General features: G+C 32.4%; 1 protein-coding gene across 5 annotated transcripts in view; it reads left to right on the forward strand.

The window, feature by feature from the left end:
• FSTL5 (follistatin like 5) overlaps nucleotides 1-23,187 on the forward strand; it is a 798,802-nt gene that overhangs the window by 742,379 nt on the left and 33,236 nt on the right. For all 5 annotated transcript variants that reach the window (XM_036233987.1, XM_036233990.1, XM_036233989.1 and 2 more), the window contains 3 exons: nucleotides 5,983-6,132; nucleotides 16,390-16,497; nucleotides 21,377-21,501. In XM_036233987.1, the coding sequence (XP_036089880.1) occupies nucleotides 5,983-6,132; nucleotides 16,390-16,497; nucleotides 21,377-21,501 (383 nt within the window). The remainder of the gene's footprint in view (nucleotides 1-5,982; nucleotides 6,133-16,389; nucleotides 16,498-21,376; nucleotides 21,502-23,187) is intronic.

Raw genomic sequence — 23,187 nt, forward strand, 5'->3', positions numbered from 1 at the left:
TTCATAACCTATCAGGTTATATAGTTTGCATGTATCTTAAGAGATTTGCATTCAGCCAAACCACAGAGATAGTTTTGGTGAATTCTCGCTCAGTGTTGTTTTTATGTTATTACTCAAGAAATTTTCTGAACTGAATAGTGTAACAGAATCCGTATTTTATGTCAGTAAAACAAAAACAAGAAAAATGTAATTCTATGTGCAATACAGTAAGTAAAGATTTATTTTTAAAGAGAAAGGAATGATGAAAATGTAGGTGCAGAGTTAAATTGTTCATTTAATGTAATATTTATTTCTAAAGATTTGAAAAATATGATTTAAAATGGGCCTATTTTTATAGTTTATATTTAATACAAACATAGCAAAATACATATATGTACAAATTATTTGGCTAGCATCCTTTCACTATATATCTGTGAGAAAGATTATAAGGCCATTTGCAATAATAATTAACCAGAAAATAATATAACCATGTAAAAAAAACTTTTAAAGAAAGTTGACCTAACAGTAACAGTGTAGTGTTACTCACTGTAAGCATTCCTATGTGAAGCAAATCGTGTATGAATTATAATAAATATTAAAAATATAAATGTAAATAAATAGCCTTATTATTTCTGTTTTGTAGAAATTTGACTTTTAACAGTCTACAAATTAATTTCTTTAATTGGCTATTTTAACCTGGTACAAGCATTTTCTGTTTAGGTAGAGTAACTATAACTCATATAGGTTTTACTATTTTTTTCATCTATTAAAACAATTGATGATATTCAAATTTAATTTCTTTATATTCCGGATGAGGAAATGAGACAAGTCAAGTAATTTGCTCAATGTCACAGAATTACTAAATGATAAAAAAGAAAATAATAATAATTCTCCTAACTGCATATGCAACAATCATTCCACACTTAAAGTAACTCCCCAAAACTCAAATATCCACAGTAAACTTCTCTTCAAAATATTTTTGAAGGCCAAAAAAAAAATTGTATGAAAAATGTGTAGATTACTATAATATAGACTACAAGTTTTAAAACTTAAATACTTATATTTACATACTTATCAAAACATCAAACCTTCTTTCTCCTCTTTTGACTTAATATACATTTCTAGTGGGTTAGTACTTATCTATGAGTGTCGTTTAGCACTCTTAGGTGAATACACAATGCCCAAATTGGGTGTATACGTCTTAGGTCACCTTATTAGTTAAATATTTTTTTTCTACTTTTATAATACTAGTACCAGTTGGTTTTTATGCACAGCTAAATATATTACATAATCCATTTATATTCCAAACTATGCAGAAGATCAGATATTTACTTTTCTTTATTTCTTGGAGGACCCTAACCTATTAACGTTTGATTAGGTTGCTTTTTCAGTTCTTTTGGTTCCCTATGCACCTAGGCCTGGTGGCATTTCTTGTATTATTAAGTCTTCTTTTAGACTTTTTGCTAAAACGAGAGGATAGTTTACATGTCAACTATATTTATGTTTTATATATAGGCTTACAAATGATTATTATTGGCAATTTTACTCTGTTATTTTACTGCCTAATAGTCCTGTTATTTTATAGTACTGGTTAGCATTTTAAACTTCTCTTATATAAATCAAAACTTATTATTTATCTCTAGATAGATAATATCTATCTATATCATCTGTATGTCTATCTCTTATCTCTCTAATCTATCATCTGTCTATCTATATATGGTCATGTGTACAAGTGCACGTATTTTACCTTTTCTTGATTTTCTATTTAATTTCAAACTATCTTTAACACTTCCTTTAATATAGCATACTTTTTAACCCTCTTTTGTGTCTCCATTTCGAATTGTCCATTCAACAGTTTTTCTGTAAAGGGACCAAAGGAGGAAGGCCTGGGTGTCTTCTGACCATGATACTCATGAAGAGAATAGGAATGAATGACCTCTAAGTAGAATTTAATGTAAAGGAAATAGAGCAGAAACCAAAGTTTGAGCTTTAGCTTTCCTGAAGTCACAATTAGGGAACAGAAGATAAATAAGTTACTATCGACAGAATTTTAACTAATAGGATAAAAATGTTAACTAGGGTAGGGATATAACCTATGACAGGAATCAGTGACATTTTGTTCTGAAAAAGGTGCAGGTAGTAAATATCTTAAGCTTCTCAGTCTGCCATTCTTTGTCTGCCATTAAAGTATGAAAGTAATCAAACAATGTTTAAATGAATGGGTGTAGCTGTGTTCTAATAAATCCCATATAATATTTATATGTCACAAAATTATATTCTCTTTTTTTCTTACCCATTAAAAAAATGCAAAATGTACACACACAACATTTTTAGTTTCTGGGCCACATACCAGCAAAGAGCAGTGGGCTGAATTTAGCCTGGGACCATTGCTGACTCTTGCCTTATGAGAATAAAAGAGCATATTAGGAAGAATCGTGTCTGAAACAGCCAAATACAGCAGAAATTATAAGCAACTTGAAGCAGATGTTTTCCTAAATTCGTGTTTTTATTTCCAAACATAGCTTTGCATGATATCTTTCACATAGTAAACACTCAATAAATGCTTCTCAACGAGAATTGAAAACTAATGATTGTAAATTCCGAGGCCACTGGTAACTTTATAAGACAACTCTTTTGGAAGAGACAGGATCATGAAAGCCAGTTTGAAGTATAAACAATGTACAGTAAAAGTTGAGGAAATGGAAGTAAAATTCTAGACAGCTTATTCAAAATCTGAAGGGAATTAGATAGATGATCGAAAGGGAAAGCAGATGGATACAATTAATGTTGCTTTATTGTTTGTTTCTTAAATTACAGGGGAATGTGCATGTCTGAGTACTTAGAGACAACAAAAGTTATAAGTTAAATGTAAGGCAGATCTTTCTGAAGGCAAAGGACAGCAGACGAATCTACGATTAGAGAGAAGGATGAGAGGTGGGGAATGATGACAGAAACATGTCGAGTTGGGTGCAAGGAAAATGGAAGTGCTTGTAACGAATGATGTTTGTCCCTGCCATTAATGACGCCAGATGTTCCAAAGAAGGAGAGGGAAGAGGAGAGTGGGGCTCGATGAGAATTTGGAGATTTGAGGGCAAAGTATTTTTAATAGGTAATCTATAATCAGCACAATAAATTAAAATGGCAAAGTCCTATAGAAGGTGAGTACCCATATTTCTCTATCTGACCTACTTATGTTTAACAAATAAGTATCATCAACACCATTTTAATTGCTAAATCAAAACTTCAATCATCACTGGCAATATATCTTGTATTCCTTTAAAACTTTGGAAGAGCATAATACATACACAGGAACTATGTAATTAATGCGGAAACAACCCAAAGGGAAATAGATAAATTCTAATTATGTACTAGAATTGTCTTTTTCTTATTGACTCTCATCCTCATTACTTCTAATATCTTATTAATTTTTTTCACTTGAATTGGTAGTATACATTTCTGTAGAAAGTGATTTAATGATACTCTGATATAATTCCTGACAATGTTCCTCATCAGTATGTATTATCTTAATCTTATTTAGCATCTCTGGTATTTTTTAGCTTCTCTTTTATCTCATTAAATGCCTAATGCATGTGAAAAACATCCCTCTACGTTTTTTATCCAAAGAAATAAATATTAATCTATGTAATCCGAAAAAAATAAGAGTGCTATTGTAAAATGGGACCTAATAGACTATAATCAGAAATAATAGCATAAAGTGAAGCAAAGAAAATTCAAGCTGGCTGTCAGGAAACTTTTAATAGCTTTGTAAAAATGATTGTGAGTCTGGTCAGGGACATCTTATGGGGACAGCATACAAATAGAAAATAATTCCCTGCAGAGCCATTTATTTTACTGTTGAATAGTTTTGTAGCAAACAAAGGGGTGGAAATTGCTCCTGGTTCAGCAATTGTTTGGCTGACAGTTATGTGTCAGGTCACTCACACTTTCTGTTATTACGGCCGGTTTCATTGGTGGTTTTTACACAACAGCATAGAATTTGTAAACAATTTCCCCCTATTCAGAGCATTTCATCAACCTTAGGTCTCACTTTTTTTTCTCACCTCTCCATGCCTCTCAAGTACATATTTTATATAGTGTTTGAGTCTCACAAGATAGGTTCTTGTCAAAGATATTTAATATACTTCTGAGGGAAAATGGTAGACATAGAAAATAATGTTTCAGTAAATTGATGGATGAAAATACAATTCTGTCCTCTATTTCCGGACATGGGCTCAGGACAGATTTCTGCCATCAGGTTTGTGCTTCCTGCATAGGTTGCCAGAGGCCTTATTCAGGATGATGACCCCACAGGTAGACATCTTAGAATGACTATGGTACATCCCGCGAAAGGGAGTTAATTTCATACTACTGGAAGCAGACATTATATGTTTCGTTTTCAGGGTTTGTTTTTTTGTTTTTGTTTTTTTTTTGTTTTTTTTTTTTTGCTTATGTCCTGGAAGCCTGGAACAGTATGTGCTGTTTAGACTTCAACACTGCTGTTCTATGCTCCCGGTGTTTTGGCTGGACCCGACAACTTCTGGATAGTAAACATTAGTGGACACACCAGGTCTTCCTTTAATCAGATCTAAAATTTGGAGAACAAAAGCAGCAGACCACATACTGAGTTTCTCGTTCCGCAGTGCTCTGGTTTTTATATTATTTTCCTGATTTTATGCAAACGGTACAATTACTTATTGTGGTGGTGCTGTCTGAGAAGAGTTACATTATTGTGGTATTTATTTTAATCACTAATCGTCAGATGTGATTTATCTGCTGTCAGTATTATCTTTAAATTAAAAGAAATGCTTAGTGGTGTTGATGATGAAAACTTTGTTGATTTTCTTTTATGATTATTAAATACAAATGGTGAATGAAATCTCTGATTAAAAAATGATGTTTATTCGAGTTAGAAAAGAAAAAGAGTGTTCTAATTTAGCTCAAGAGTTACTAACTGGAGTATACCAATCAGTAAATTAGGCATTAATAATCAATGATCAGATCTATGTCATAAGACAAGTGAAAGACATAAGTCAGTGTTTATCATTATATCATTATCATATATTTATTATTCCACATATATAATGTACCAATTTCTTAGTAGTTTCTCTAAGTAAATTGAGAGAATTATAAAATCAACAGACCAGTGAATAAAAGAAAAATCCGAAACAAAAGTAATGAGCTAAATGACGTTTCTTCTACTTGTGATGTGTCTGCCTGCACGAATCACTAAGGCTCATATAGTTCTTCAACATTCATTTAATTAACAAAGTTCAGGAAAGGGGGAAATGGAAGGCATTTTTGCCTCATTGATGGCCGGCCAGCACAAACCACGCAATAATCAACCATAAGGCAGTTCTAGGGTAAAGGAGCAGAATAAAAGGGATTTGGAAGTTTAAAGGATTTTGTAAAATGTGCCCTCGATGCCACATTGAAAAATTAAGTAACCATTCTGAGTAACGACCTTATTTTAATTTTCCTAAGCTTCTGATTCTCCACAAATTAGAAGACTCCTTTAATCATTTCCAGTGGATTTGGCAGTTTTTTAAAAGACCAGGGACGTGCCACGCCAGCATCCCCGATGTTCCAAGAAGTTCTAAATATACTTTAGTGTGACCTTTATGTCCCGTAAAAAAGCTTGAGGTTGGGAGATTTGGGAGAAAACATTAACTTTATTATGTAATTCTGAAGTTACTGGGTTATGAATAGATAATGACAAATGAAAGGACTCTGTCTTATCAGAAATAAGGAATTAAGGAGTTGATATCAAGAAATTTATTTTAAAGAGTTATCATTCACATCAATTTCTATATATATTTAATGAGCTTAAATATGGACTATATACTGTTTTGATTGATGTTACTGTCTATATTTATACTTATCAATTATCGTATTTAACTTTTGATCCTGAATGTAGTGAAGCAGCAATTAATTTTATCCAGAATATGGCCATACCCATGTTATAATTTAAGATATTCATTTTATTTTCTATTTTCTAAATTTTAGGATGAAGTCTGTCCAAAAGCTGAGGGAGATGAAGTTCAGAGGTGCGTGTGGGCCTCAGCTGTTAATGTCAAGGACAAGTTCGTTTATGTTGCACAGCCGACCTTGGACAGAGTCCTAATTGTAGATGTGCAGTCCCAAAAAGTTGTTCAGGTATGAGTGATTCCTACTTTTGAAAGTGATTTTAAAATATGTTTACTTTGATATAATAGTCTTTACCAGGCGACTTGTGCATTGACATGTGACTGTCATTTATAACTTGCTTAGTTGCTTGGATAACTGGAAAGTAAATAGATTTTCTGCAAACCTTCCTCTTATTCTAATCTTTGAGCCTAATGAATTAAATAATTTAAATATCTTTTCTTTTCAAAAATTAGATTTCATGAATACATAATAATACTAAAATGACCGGTTGCACAAAAATCATCCTCAGAGTTGCTGATTCTAGTTATCCTTCCAGAAAGAGTATTGTATCTTCTTGTTTGACTCTTAACAAAGGCTGAAACATCAGTAAGTTTTGCTAGATAATAGTAACTTAACAGTTTCTACTATGAGAGTAAAACAAGTACTAATATGTACATAGGTGAATGACAGAGAAAAACATTTCTAACGCACATTGCCACGGTCGTGGTTATGAAAAACCGTTTGGGTTTGGGCCACCAAATATTTCATTCCCTACTCTTTCCAAGAATATTTAATCTGGGCAATTTGCTTGAACTCAATTGCACAACAACCAAGAGAGAGTATAGGATTTGCATCCAGGCAGTTTGGCTCTGCTATATGGGCCCTCGACTATCATGATCTATGGCTTCTCAGCTCAGAGGAGACAAACTTAAAAATAACATCGTGAGATATGTATAACCTGCTAAACAGAAGTAATTACTATGCATATCTCATAAAGTTATACAGTAAGATCTTATTTAACAGCATCGATAGGCTCTGTGGCTTTAAACAAAACAACGTATAATGAAACCAATTTTACCATAGCCTTATTGAAATAAGTAAGAGTTAAATTCCTCACCAATGTTATAATGAAACAATGTTGAATGAATTGACTCTTTTGGAGGGCCTGCTGTATTAAGGATTAGATCAATTAATGCATAGAAGGCATTTACAACAGAGTTTGTCATGGAGAAGAGCGATATACCTGTTTGCTATCAAAATTTCTGAGTAACAGTAGATACTAAACATTCCTTATATTCATGGAGATTTTTTTGCACTAATATTTGTTTGAAATTGAATATTGAAATAGATAATAGTTATTTTTATGTTGACTCCTCACTAGAACCACAAAATGTGCTAAGATGTACAAGGTTAGGACTTCTCATCTTAACAGCTTCACAGGAATTTGTGCAATTGTCCATCCATCCATCCATCCATCCATCCATCCATCCATCCATCCATCCATTTATCTGTCCATGCCATATGCAATTATCGATTGCCTATTATGAGACACATTTTGCAACACAAATAAAAGAATGAAAAGTGTTTCTATTAGAAAGGTCTGAATTTCCAGATTATGCATTTACAGTGGACAATTAGTCTAATGGTTCAATTTCTAATATGAGAATGAACAATATAGTCATGAGTTAAAGGATGAATAACTGTTCTACTAAAACGCTGTAAGGTAAGGCCTCAAGAGTTACGTAATTCTAATGTATAATGGTTTAATATCTAATATAAGAATATGTTTTTCTATGTATTTTACGTCTTACATTTCTGTCTTTAAGAATGTTGCATTTTTGACAAGGTTGATTTTATTTAGATATTGGCTGCAAGATAGGGCAACAAACTGCAGGCATTCTGTTTGGGATTATCAAGGCTGTGTAGATTAACATTAAAAGTATCTTTAAGGAATAATCAAGCTGGTCTTTAAATTGTTTTCAAAATAGAAAACTACACTGAATGAATATGTATTACCCATTAGATATTTAAAAGTGAGAAAAGCAAACATCACTTACTATTCATATAACTTCCATTTCCAGGCAATGGTGTAAAATTTAAAATTAATAGAAAGTATCAATAATGAAATGTTCATGCAATGGAAAAAAATCACATAAATTATATTATTCTTTATAGTGCCTATAATTACTATGAAATACTAGGAGAATGGAAAAGGTATTATATGATGCTCGAATATTTTTAAAAAAAAATCATACCATGATATAATCACAGTTGTGAAAATTTTTCAGATAAAAATTTCCCATGTTTTTTAGGTTAGAAAACTGGGCCTTAATGTAAACAGGCACTCCTTATGATAATCATTACATAGATTTCAGTCACCATAAATAAGTATTGCCTGACTTTAAATATTACATAAATAAAAATATATTGTATTCACTATCTGTATCTGGCTACTTTGGCTCTCCATTACAATTGAAAGAATATTTTATTTAAACATAGCTTTTGTTAGTGTTATTCTTTTTATTTGTTATGGAGAAATCAATTGAGTTAATTCTCATTGTTGATTTTGTATTTGAAAATTCACCTACTCCCTGGAATTTATTTAGAACCATAAAATCAATACTCATAGCTTTTATGTCATTCACAGAAAGCTGAAAAATTTGTTACCGAACATGAACCTTTCCAGCTGGGGAGACACTCTGCCTTCTTGTTTCAGCTCTGATACTATAAACCAGTGTTCTGTTCATGGTCTACTTAGTGCCATGTTTTTTGCATTTTTGTGTTTTTGCTGGAAATTTTGCTGTTTAAAATGTCCCCCCAAAATGTTAAAATGCTTGTGCAAGAAGGCCTTGATGTGCTTAATAGTAAAGCTTCATTTAAGCGAGTTGTAGTGCTGTTTTGTGGCGAATTAAATGTTAATTAATAAACAATGTATATTAAATATAATATCTTTGAACAGAAACACACATAAAATAAGGTTCTATGTTGATTGCTTGATGAAAATGATGAAAATATTGTGACCAAAGATGCATAGGAACCTAATTGTATATTTCCTCCTAGAAGTAATGGTTTAATATTGAGAAATTCGGTGTTTCTGGTGATTTTATAGAAAATCGACCACTAGTAATGAGAGTATTTGAATATTAGATATAATTGATCCATTAACAGTAGAAAGGAGATCTCCTTTACCCTGTCTACCTCTCCCTTTCTCTTCCACCCCCTCCCCTCTGGTAACTACTAGTCCGTTATCCATCTCCCTGAGTCTCTGTCCTGTTCATTTGTTGCTTTTGCGTTTATATCCCACATATAAGTGATATCATTTGATTTTCAACTTTTTCAGTCTGGCTTATTTTGCTCTGCATGATCATCTCAAGGTCTGTCCATGTCGTCGCAAATGGCAGTATTTCATCTCTTCTTATGGCTGAGTAATATTCCAGAGTACATAAATTTTAGTTCTCAAAGGTGAATTAAAAATATCTTAAATACTCTAATTTTACGTTTGAAAATACTTCATCTTTTAGAATTTTTAATTTCCCCAAGATTTTTCCTAATTTAAAAACAACATGTAAAAGAGAGATTTTGCAGAATTTATAAATTATAATTCAAAAAATTAAAGATTTAACACTAAAGAAATAAGGTTTCTAGCTACTAAAAAACCAAATCTACAAAAAAAAAAATTATTTGTGACTTAGAGCTTTATCTATATCCAGGGTCAGAGCACACTTTTAAAGTCAACTGCAAAGTATAAAGCCAATTTTGTAAAAAATAGAGCACCCTTTTCAATCTGACCACTTTTCTCAGCTGAGTCTAGATTGAAAGTCAGCCTTTTTTGTATCCAAATTAAGTTATACTTCCTGATTGTATGCTGTGTTTCTGTTTATTTGTTTTTAATTTGAGTATATAACATAGAGATAACTAAGAATATCAATTATAATCTTCTAAACATCATAGAAAATACTATAGAATTTTCTATAGTGTGAATATAGAAATGAAACAGTGAAGTCCAAAATCAAAAATAAGGTTATTTGTGGGAAAAAAAGTAAAAAAATAGATAAAAGATTTATTTAAATTTAATCTTTCAAGTTTTCTTTTTCAAGCCAATTAAAGTAGATCCCTAGTCTTTATACTGGCCTCATCTAAGCAATCATATATCTGACATTTTCTTTTGTATATATTGACTATGCGGATTTGTATTAAATATGCATTTTAGGGCTAAACACTTAAAGATGTGAACAGCATTGTTACATTTTACTATTAAAAAAATTCTTGACAACATAGGAATTCACAAACGTCTTGATACATTATTACCATTAGAATATATTTGTTTTCAGTGGAAACATCAAAATCATTTCTATCTGTACCTTTAAAAGTAAAAGATCACAATTTTCAAATGGAATCCATAACCTTGGTGTTGCTTTAAATATCAAATGATTATTGCTTTTCTTTCTATTAAAATTTTGTAAGAATGGCGTACAACCGATGTGTTGCTCTATAAAAGATTAGCTAGTAAACAAGTGACCTCATTTTGTCTTTTGTGGAGCAAAATCAAGTTCTGCTTGGATGCAGAAGTGGCTTATTGTTCCACCTCGGGAGTATTCTTAAGTGTCATCAGGAGTCTCCTCCAGCCATTAGCACATTATCTTGAGAATCTACATCATTAGTTTAAATTAGGTTCACTTAATTAGCCAGCTGGTCCTCTCCTTGTCAGACTGATAAACAAGCTGCGCTTCACTGTTCTTTCACGTCAACACCAAACCCCAAGTTCTGTGTATCTTTGTGGCTATTAGCAGTATTTTGCCCTTGCAATATAAGCCATCTTTATAGAAGTCGATACAGAAAAATATTCATGAATATTCATCAAGAAATAATGATGAATTCGTATAGCACTAGGTATGTTGGAATTTTGAAGGAGTTAAGGTTTACAGAACAGATAAACAGAGAAAAAAAAAACCCTCATAGTACAAGTAAATTGTATCCTTAAACAGTGTTTTAAAATATCAAAGGGTTTTCTGTGAAAAATATATTTTATCACTATCTTTATAGAACTACAACAAATCAAACCTTTTTATTATTACAGTTGAGAGTATACTATAAACATATTTTTAGGAAAGACTATGATAAGAAAATAATTTATCACAATAATTTAGCATTTTGACAATAGTACTTAAATGAGAAATTAAGAAGTATGGAACTTAGGGCCTAAATTTGTAGTCACTACCATTAATTAATTACAAAAACTAAATATTAGGTTAATTGAAAGATACTCAAAAATGTTTAAGAAATCAATAAATCTTTGAAAAAAGAATTATGACTTAATTATCTGAATATATATCACCAGGCATTCTACGTAGGTTAATTTTGAGATGAAAGATGAGCTAATAGGATTCTTTTATTCCAATGACATATTCTAGAATACTGTCTTTCAACTTATATATATTTTTTCCTAATAAATGGTTAGCAGAAACAACAACAAAACCAAACAGCAACGACGACAAAAGTATATATACCAGTGGTCTCCACAGTGACGTGTCACGTCTCATCTTTTCACAAGGGATGTGAAAAATGACTGCTTGTGGGAAGGGAATCCTAGGATGCCATTTATAATTATTTTTTATGTTAAAAAAGGAAACATCTTTTATATACAGACCGATCAATATTAGAGACCTGAATTCTTCTGTTTATCAGATGCTGTTGTAACACACAGTGGACATGAAGGTATCTTGAGAGGAGAAGGAGAGTTTTACAATAGATGGAGATCAATGTTCGTCTTTTGTTCACTTTTATCTACACAAAGAGAACTGTTGTGTATATCTCAACAAAAAGACTGTTGTAAAGAGTAAATAAAAACAATTCGTAGTTGTAAAATACTTAGAAAAAATTATTCATAGTAAGCTTGGTGCAGAATATAATTGTTTTGTTAAATGATAGTGATCTTGATAATAATTAGTTTTCGCTCATTGTTCAATTTTGCAATTTGCTTTTCCCAATTATGTTCTAAGGGCATGGATTATGTGTTGACCTAAACAAACACAGAAAGTTTACCTTCTTAGGACCTAGAACCAATTGGATAGAGACAGATGACAAAAAGTATGAATCCTAAAAATGTAAACTATATAATAGATAAGTTGGTAAGTGCTATTGGAAGAGATAAAATGGTAGAGCGAGGCCACGTGGGATCTGGGAAGTAAAGATGATGGGAAATGTGCAAAGGGGAGAATGGTCACAGCGTTAGATAAGGCGGTCAGACTGGCTCACTGAGAAGGTGATCCCTGCGCAAAGATGTCGAGGAGGCAGACATTGGGCTATCTAGGGAAAGAACGGTCCTGGGAAAAATCTTCCCAAAGGCAGACAAGTGGCTCCTTGGATGAATACCAAGGAGGCCAAGAGCATCTGGATTGGAGACATCAAGGGGAGAGTACCAGGTGAGGGGTAGGAGAAAGAAGACTGAGGAGTGACCAGTCAGGTAGTGCCCGGTAGTCATTATAAGGACTTTTAGCTTTTACCCTGAGAGAAATGATGAGACCTGCAGTGTTTTGAACAGTGTCATGATCTATTTCAATGCTAGCAACAACCAAAAAAGCTCTCTCTGACAAATCTGTTGAGAAAGTCGATGAGTGCAAAGTTAGAACCTGGAAACCATGTGATGAGGTTAGAGATAACGGAGGCTCTGTTCATGGTGGTAGCCGGGGAGGTACTGCTACAGAGAGGTCGGTATTGGAAGACTGATCCAATCGCGTTTCCCGAGGTGTGAGAGAAAGAGGTCAGCCACTGATAATAGAATCTTTGTACTTCTTTGCATAAAATGTGGAGAAACATTTTAGCTGTTTTATAGCACAGATGCTTACAGGTTTAATTGTGGCAAGAACATTTTTAGAAGTGTCAAAAAAAAGTGCCTTTCTCTTTTACAAAACTAATGGTCCACATTTACTGATCATATAAAATGATTTCTAGTGTATACTAGCAGAAGTTTTATAAAATCCAACACATATAATTTATCCCTTTCAAAAGTTGATGATTTAAGTAAGAAAATCTGTTTGTTTTTTTTTTTTGACTGAAAATTGGATTGTGGTGAAATGATCCTAAAGAAGGATTTTTGGAAATATTTTATTATTGTTACATGATTTTGTTGCCGAAAACCATGTAAATGTTCCCTCTAAAATGTGTTATATCTACACACTTGAAAACTTGTAAATGGATTTTTCCTAAAAGCTAAACATTTTCCAAATAAAATATGTCAGAGGTACTTTTCTTCATTTTGATCTTTTTCAGTTCTGGTGAGCTTTTACAACCGAACACCAAAATAAAATAAATTAAATACCGAAACTTCGAAATGCTGAAACATAAAGTGTTCAGAAAATTTGGAGATTGTTGAGCAGACATTTTTTTAAATTCTAAAGCTGTCTTGAAAATTAATATTTTCCTGTTTCAAAAATATATCTCACTTTATATGAAGGCAATTAATGATGGGCTGCCTTCTGAAACCTCTTGGAACCTATTCTCCTAAGTTAACTTAAAAAAATAGTATCTGTCTTCCCCTTTATAAAAATATTCATACTTTGAGGCTCAATTAAAATATCACCTCTTCCCCTTACACTTCATGCTGGATTGTATTTCTTCCTCTGAGCTCTCATGGCACTTGGTCCTTATTTTTATTTTGTGACATGCATCAAGTTATTTTAAGTTCTTCTTTCACCCTCTAGCCTATAAATTCCTCAAGGACGAAGCCTGTTAACTTCCTCTTCAAGGTCTCACTTTCATCATTTGCTAAATAAGGGTATTACATTTCTAACTCTCAAACACTATGATGCTAATGGTCATGAAAATATTTGTAGTTTAAATATTTTTTTATTATTAGGAATGTTATTTCCATAGGGCTTAATATTTGCCAGGCGCACCTTACCCATTTTATATTTACCATCTCACCAATTATTCGTGACCACCATTTGAAGTAGGTCTCATTACAGACTTCACTTTAACTTTAGGATAGAGGAAACTAAGCCACAGAAAAGTTTAGTAACTTGTCAAGGTATTATTATTATTATTATTATTATTTTTTTTAATATAAGTGAAGATGTTAATATTAGAAGTCAGCTTCAGAATACATGCTCATAAGCATTGTGTATACAGCCTCTCAGTAATTCTTCACTAAGACTGTGCTACCTCAGGAGATGTTACTCAATATATTTGAGCCTCATGGTTTCTTTCCATCTTCCAAAAGAGAAACAAAACAAAACAAAACAAAAGAATGTTTCTTATACATGAGGTATAAATAAGAGGGCAACATATTCACACATTATTGTCAGGATTTAAACTATGAACTAGGAAGGACAGCCTTTTATAAGCAGAGAGGTTTCCACATTGGGAAGAAACAGACTATCAAGTCCCAGCCCTGCTGATGAATAGGTAGATGACTACTCTTAAAACAGAGTTTCCGTTTCCTAATCTAGTTTTTGTATTGATAGTAACATAACCTGTGGGTTGTGATATGCCCATATAAAATAATATTTATAAAAAGACCGAGTAAAAGAAAAGGAACTTATGAGAGCTACCAACCTGAAAGGAACGTATGAGAGCTAGCAAACTAGAAATTTTCATTCAAATTGTCCCCTGATAAAGGTATTTGAAGATCTTTGCTCTTCTTTTAATTGTGTCCTGATCATTGAATAGCAATGAGATCTTTGTTATTATTGCTTTTGCTGTTGTATTGAACTATGTTATCTTTAACATTTTAAAGACCTAAAGATTATTACATTTTAAGTTACATGAAAAACAGTCTATTATAATCAGACGTAGATCAAGTTTAACAAGTAAAGGAGAAACTGAAAGATCAAAGGAATCTTATTGCTTTGTTATTAGTGTAATGATTAATGATGGCTCATTTTTCTTTTTTTGCTATATCAATCAGTAAAATTTACACAAAGCATTGGGCATACACTTGAGCAATTAACAAAATACCAGACTGACTACTCCTTAAGCAATGAAGCCATTTAATTATCTCAAATAACATCAAGTCTAGGGATGGTTATTCTAGGTTTGTGCAGCAACTCAAGGTTTTTATTGAGAATTGTTTAATTTTTTCTGGCTGAATCCTAAAAGTGTTGGTTGGCTTTTTCTCCTTAAGTTTAGTGTTTCATGGCTTCAAAATGGCTTTGGAAATTGAGGCTTACTAGTCTCACCTGACGAAATTCAAAGCAGAGGGAGAGAGAAAGTTTGGTATAAGAAAAGTTCTTCTTGTTACTGTCTCTTTGGATGAAAATGAAATATTATTCTTAGAATTTATTCATCATATTAAACTTTATAATGTATAAACTAGAATATGCCATGTGACCGTCACTAGCCTCTAGAGAGGTTGGGGGACTTAGTACTTGTCAAAGAAAAATGGAATTAGTCACTGGTGCTCGCCAAATGAGCTACCTTCCCCAAGAACATTGCTGCCCACCTGATACCAACACAAGATCATGGCTCTGTTAGCCAGGAAGAAAGGGATGACGACATCGACCGAGAAATGTTTAAATAGTTTGTTTTTTCCAGATAATACTACTTCGGTAATGCAAGAATATTAAGTATTTGAAATAGATAAAAAGCAGGGCAAGACTCTAGAAAAGAGATAATTTAATAAGACTAAATTGCTAGCATATTAGTTAAAATACGAATCTCCATACGTTCAGCCATGAGTGTAGTTTAACTAAACCCACTGAAAAGAGGATTGCATTATGAACTAGGACTTGAGAAATTCTTTAAGGATATTCAACAGAGCTTTGAAAAAAAAATGCTTTCAATACTGAATAAAGGCTGTTTTATTGCATACAATTTGTTTTATGTTATAAAATTTATATATGCAACTACTACAGGAAATTACTTTTAAAAAGTGTTAGCTTGTAATATAAACAGCTTAAAATTAAGGTGAGTGAAGTAACTGCCTGGAAGCAATTTGTTTTCTGGAAGTTTTATTTTAAATAAATGTTAAATATTATAAATATTAGCTGAAAAACACATTTACCAGATCACGTATTTTCAAAAAAATTGCTTTTCTTTCTTTCTGTGGTTTTAGATTTCTCATTAAGGAAGCTAAATTAGGTAATCTGTTACTAGAGTTACAACCATATATCAAATCATTGGCATCTTAGTATTATAAATAGTCAAATCCCATAACCAGCATTAGGATGGAAAAGCCCGGTGGTATAAACATAGTTCTTACCTGTATTCAACAACCGATTAAAATGCATACATTAATCACTTATATCTTGAGTTTCTAAATAGCTTCTGCATGAAACATCATTTTCATAGGTAATGACTGAGCGTAATAAGATTTTCTGAAATGGTACCAAAACATGTTTGAGTAAAATATCATATTTCCAAATTAATCAACTAAGAGTTTAGAAAACTAGATAATTAGCAACATAAAATTTTAATCTGACATCTAAACTCTTAGATTCTTCCATAATTTCTGGCCTAGTTTTAAACTGAAAACCTTTTTTTTTTTTTTTCAACTTCTGTTTATTACAGGCAGTAAGCACAGACCCCGTCCCAGTTAAATTGCACTACGACAAGTCGCATGATCAGGTATGGGTGCTAAGCTGGGGTACCATGGAAAAGGCCTCGCCAACACTACAAGTAAGTACATGTCAGAGTATGTGAGAAAATAGCAATCTTCATACCTTTTTGGATATTTATAGCCATTTAACTATGATATTCTTCCGTCTGAGGACCGTACCTTAATCACATCTAGGTCTGCACAGAAAAAGGAAAATGAAAAGTTGATTCTCAGTACTTTTTTGGATTGCAAAATATTGTAGGTCACATTCATCACAACTGAGATTTATATGCTAAAAGAATAACTTGTGATGGCACAGCTAATGCCATTAGAAAAAAAAAATTAGAGAGTCAAAACTTACCTTTTGACAGCTTCCTGCCTTCCTCCAATTTTCGTTAGAATTTTCTTATTTCTATTTCTCTCCCAAAATGGGGCCTGGAGGGTTGGACATGTGAGATAGAGACTAGGAGAGTTAGGCAAAGTCTCCAAGCAGTTCTTCATTTTTTTCTCCAAAGAGATAATGTATTGTTATCTGAGCATAAGCTCATTTTTAATTAGGACATATGTGGTATCCTGGTATCATTTTGGGGGAATTTGTTTATGTCTTGAAGTTGTTTTTTTGAGAACTTGACAGATACAGAGAAAAATATAGTATGCATTTTGACAATGACTCTTTGGTGCAATCTTTAGATTTTTGGACTTAGAAGTTTAAGAGGAAACGGAGAGGGAATGGGAAAAAATGTTTGGCCCTAAAAAATGTATTTTATCTATTTCTTAAAGTGCCTTGTGATTATAGCACTGCCTGAAATATGTCTCCTCTTACAAAGTCCTATCATTAACCATTGGCCATTTTTCAATAAATCTGTTGAATAGAATGTTATTTGTAATCAGTTCTCGCTACCGATATTTTTAATGTTTTTGTAGTATTTTCAGTATTCCGATATTTGACTACAAAGGAGAGGTCTATTGAAATGAAATCTCAACTATCAGAATGATGGTTCACTTTATATTTTACTAGAATTATGTGTCATTTGAAACATCTGAAATATGATACTGTATTTCAGTTATCTATTGTTGCAAATCAAATCACCCCAAAACTTGATGTCTTTGACAAACTTAAAGAATGACTTATCACTCACAAATTCTGTCACTTGGAAATCCAGGCAGTTCCTTTGCAGGTGTGATCAGGGAGCACACAAATGACGGCAGTTAACCGATAACGACATGAAAGGTCCACAATGGCCTCACTACCACGTCAGCCGTGCGGTGGTAGTGCTTAGCTGGGCACATTGTGTCTCCTGAGTGTGCCTGCCCATCCTCTAGACTGAAGTCTGCACAGCAAGATGTTTTCAGGTTACAGGACAGTAGAAGTTGCAAGGCCAGTTAAGATCTAGGCTCTCGGATTCACATAAAAAGTAATTTCCACCACAGCCTATTGATGAAAGCCAGTTATACCATCTGCCTACATTCAAAAATATGAAATAATAGGGCCAATCTTTTGAGGAAAAGAACACAGTCTTCTATACAGACAATTGGTAGAATGATCTACCACAATATGATAACAGGCTCTAGTTATTTGACATTTTGTACTTAAATTTAATCTTGACAAGATAAATAAAACAGGTCAATGTATACGATTAAAAAAAAACTTTAGGCAAACTTCTTTAATATCACACAGAAAGGGAAAAAGAGATATGTAGAGGTATTAAGTAACTTCTCACGCATTATCCAGCCATCTACAACTGGATTAATTTTCCTCTGAATGTCTAATAAAAAATTATACTAATAAGATTTAATGAATGAATTTTTAAAATATTTGCTGAGTGGGAGAAAAGGTAAGTCTCACATTTGAAAATAAAAAATAAAATGTAAGAATTGAGAAGTACTCTTTTTTTGTCTACACAAAAAAACCTATGTATATGTATATGATAGATAAATGAGAGAAAGATGATATATAGACGACAGACAAATAGACAGACAAAAACAGACAGCCAGGAAACACGAGGACAGACCATTTCTTGCTCGTGGTGAATATGTTTATTCTCCAGCCTCGATCCCTATGAGGCAGTGTGGCGAGATACTAATGTTACCCTGCATGTGTAGCACAATTACACTACAGAAGGACCCTGAAATTGTATGTCCCTAAGTCTTTTAGACTGCTGGAAAATTCACCCGTCTTCTCCTGTGTGAGATAGAGATTATTACTCTGGAATGTATACAAATCTTGTTCTTGGAGAGCAGGAGCAGGCCGGTCCCCTGGAATGTCAGAAATTGGCTCAACGACACTTAAGTCTCTCATTCTCTCAGGAGCAGAATACCATCCCTAGCTTCTAAGGCATTTTTGCTCTACCATTATCCTTTATCCAAGTTTGCCGACGTCCTTTTTTCAGAAAGACTTGACACTGCAGAAATGTCAAAATATTCATGGATAATTGTTTCCCAATAGGATTATCAAGAAACATCCCCAAAGAAAATGAGACAAGATTTGTTTGAAAGGAGGAATAGATTTTCCTTTGGAGAAATAGAATTCACCAAACAAAGAACATGAGCAAGTTCTCATTTTTGCTAGAGTGTCTCTGTGCAATAATGTTGAAAGATTGGACTGGAAAGAGAAATTGATGCTGCTAGGTCGTGAAGGTTATGGAATAACTTTTTTGCCCTCATGTAATACATCTTGTTATGGTACCCAGTGACCCCTAGAGGTACAAAAGCATTTTATCAGAGATCCGAAAGGCTACTTATACTCCTTCTTTGTGTTTTCGTTTTGACTGTAATTAAATCTATACATTTTTGCCAATTATGAAAGCAAAATGTATTATTTTCCATTATATTTACAATTAATTAATAAAAACCCATGAACTGTAATTTTAGGTATGTAAGACAGTGATTTTTTTCCAATCGGTGTTCTCAAATTCTCAAAGATTGATCATAGTTATTTTTGTTATTTTTTTTCTTTTTGAAAGACATCATGCCTGATAAAAATTTAAGAAATACTCTTCTAAAAATCACGAGTCTGTCATCTTCACAGTTTTTCAATTTGTGTGTATTCCCTTTTCAAATGCACAATTACAGAAGAAAATAACCCTACAAAGCAACTTGGAAAAAGGTCCTTACATTTTGCTATTGGTTAGGAAGTAGGTCCCAGCCAGAGGAGGTATCAGAGGGAGAGGTGGTGGCCCTGGCTTTGTGGAAGGCATCACATGTAGAGAGACCAATGGCAGGATGTCATTAGGAATGAGTCGAGCATTGTTGAAAGATTGGGCCTATTGATTAAGGTGCAAGATAGATCAATCTCTTTGTCCTTGCAATTAGTCAGCTCAGTCCTGGACCTGGCAATCCATCACTTCCTGTTCAATTCTAGCAGCGAGAAGGATCCAGACCTTCAAGGAGCAAAGTCCAAACAGAGGGTAACTAAGGAAGTGACCTCGTCTTTTTTACAACCTAGGACTATGCTAAGCACAAAGATGCTCAGTTAATATACTTTCAGTGGCATGGAACATTTTTGCATCAGGAAGGTTGAGATACAATACATATGTTACAGTTTTGTTTGAATATTAAAGTTTGTGATTCCCATAAACTATTTAGTACACATATTGGCACATAGCAAGCTCTCAGTAAATATTATTGCTGCTGTCAGGCTAAGTATTATTATTAATTTTGAATAGATGTACATGCATTTTGAGAGTTATACACTTCTATACGATCCAAAGGGACCAAAATTTGGAGACTTGTTTCTCTATTACTCTGTTGATCTTTATTCAAGTCTTGTAGACATTTTTATGAATGGCTAAAATCCAGTACCAACTTTCTCACTGATATTCATTAATAAAATAGATATAATATCTTTAAGACTTTTATCAAATACTTCAGTTTTCTCTTTCTCTGGATAGATGTTGAGCTCCTTTTGGTTAAGTGGAACCATATGATTAGTTTCGGCAAATGAGATGTATTGTGAATGGAAACATTCAAGGTACTCAGCTGCTCCTTCAGTGTTTAATACTGAGTGAAAACTGGGAAAACACAGTAGATATCCTGACCAATCGCTCAGGAAAACATGTGAGATGAAATCTTTATTTCTAAGCCACTAAGACATTAAGATTTATTTCTTATTTGTTTTTTTTAACTGTAATATAACTAAGTTTAATCTGACTTATAATAACCTATTTGCACTGAATATGGCAATTTCCAATAGAACTCAATGAAAATATACTCATTTGAATAATAAAGTGAAATTAAACTTTTGGAAAAAATAAACCTAAAAATTAAAACATCATTTATTTCTCTCATAAAATCCAAAGGAAGAGACTCGGTTTTGAAGGAGGAAAGTCTATGTAACTCATTTCTTTAATGGACTATAAAAGTTCTGAAAACTAATTAATGATGAATAGTTGGAAAAGAAACTTCTGATTAAAACTTATTTAAATCTGTTATTTTTAATTTATAAGAGGAAAAAGTTTTAAAATATAATTTTATCTATTCTAGAATTTCTAAAATCTAAAGTAGTTTATGTAATTTATTTTGGAATTTTTAGTGTTATGTTTCTATAGGAGGAGCAGTTTTTTTTTTTTATATCAATTATACCTCAATAAAGCTGTTAAAAAAAGAAAAAAGCTAATATCTCATTTACATACATATACTTGCTTTTATTTTTCTCATTGCAGTCAATTTTTTTTATAATACAGAAGTTGTTTATGTACTTATTTATTTTATATTTCAAGCAGAAATCATTCAAGACAAATCTTTCCCTAGTTTTTATCTTTTTATAGAGACAAATGTTTCTACGTTGACAATAAGCAATTACAGAATTCCGATTTGTTTAATAATATATTAATTTTAAGGATGGTAATAAAGAGTACATGCAAACAACTTCCAGAGATTTATTTCATCTCTAAATAAAGTGAAAGCCAATACTCTTAAGGGAGTCCTTGCCAAGATCTAAACCTGCTGCGTTCTGTGTAGGTGATAACTCTGGCCAGCGGGAATACACCACACCACACCATCCACACCCAACCTGTCGGAAAGCAATTTGACCGAGTAGATGATTTTTTCATTCCCACTACAACACTCCTCATCACCCACATGAGGTAAGTTCCAAAATGAGCGATCGGCTTTTAGATTTCTTTCTAATTCTGACAGAAAGCCACAGGAAATTGATTTTTAAAATGTTTCAACAAATACAGAAGTGCACATGATTTAACTTTGACTCATCCCCCTGATGAACTTTTTGTCAACAGCAGTGATGAATTTTCTGTCATATATTTCTTCTTAAGCCTGAGAAGTGAATTTATAAAGATAGAGTTGCATTTTTTCAGTCAACTTTATAGTTAATATTCTTGCCAATACATAATGACATTTGAACTTGTCATACTGAAAGAGCCATCATCATAGAAATCTATTCGATATATTGTAATAATATTCTTGCGTTATTTTGCCCATTTAGAAATTAATTTAAAATTGTATTAAGAAGTATAGTAAGTTGACATGAAATGTTTGCATTCTGCATTTTGAAAAGACATATCAGTGGCATGTTCTATATATTTACCGGAAGTGAAAAGGTAATAACTTTTAATGACATCACTCCAAAGTTTCATAGAAGCAGTTTAAATGCTTAAAAAGGAGAGATTTGGGGCATATCACAATTTCTAGTATGATGTATCTTGATAATTTATCAAAAAAATATTTCTAAACACCGCTTAACAATGTTAGTGAATCTGAACCAAACTATTATTTTGTTCTGTTTCTCAAGTGAATTCTGATGATGGAGAACTCCTCCAGATGTCATATGAGCCATTATTTGATTCTCGTATATATTTGTTTTCCTTGTATTCAATTGAAAATTATGTAAATGTTGGACTTAAAAGAATTCTGAAAGAGTGCAAAATTCAACTTGCAAAAATAAAAAGGGAGATTAATAAATCAGAATTGTGCCTCACAAAGGTATATATACATATATATATAAATATATATATATAAACAAACTGTTTTTTGTGCAGCCAAGTATATATTTTCAAGAGCTTAATACATTTGTCAAGCAATTCACTATTATTTTCAGAACACCTGTTATGTGCTCAGCAATAAAGTGATTAAAACACGTATTCTATCACAATCGTTACACGTTTTTATGGAAAATAAGTAGAAAATAAAAATGAAACATTTTGAAATATATTATTTGCATCAAAGAATAATTTTTAAGTCTGACTGCAAGCACTATAATAGTTTGGGAATTGAAGAAAACAGCATATGAAGTACAAATGGTATCATTTGAGAATGTCACCAAAAAATATATATAGCATTTTTATGTTTATTTGATGAAGATAAAATTTCAGTTAATTGGCATTAAGCATTATGACTAGTAAATATGCTTTTGCTCTTTTTGCATTGTTGATAAATTATCACTAGTCAATAATTTAATATCTAACACTTGCTTTTATTTATCCCACTCTATTACTGTATTTAATATACAATTGTCGACTTTGCTTAATTTTTTTAAATGCATCATGAATACAATTATTTATGGCAACATTTCCATGGTTATACTACCAATAGTGTTAATAGTGTGCAGTTTCGGGTATTTCTTTTACCCTACAATAAACAGATTGTATTATTATGATAACAAAGCTACCAGAGGCAGTAGTTTAAATTTGTCCGGATGCAGTAAGAGCTATGTGTAACACTGTGTTTTTATGTATAACCAATATACTTTCAAAACACAATATCTCTTTAGGGTCAAAATGATTGCTACATGGCTGGAATTGTAGCTAATAATAATT

This window comes from Rousettus aegyptiacus, unplaced genomic scaffold (genome assembly GCF_014176215.1).
Source record: "Rousettus aegyptiacus isolate mRouAeg1 unplaced genomic scaffold, mRouAeg1.p scaffold_m13_p_16, whole genome shotgun sequence".
Classification (NCBI taxonomy): Eukaryota; Metazoa; Chordata; class Mammalia; order Chiroptera; family Pteropodidae; genus Rousettus; species Rousettus aegyptiacus.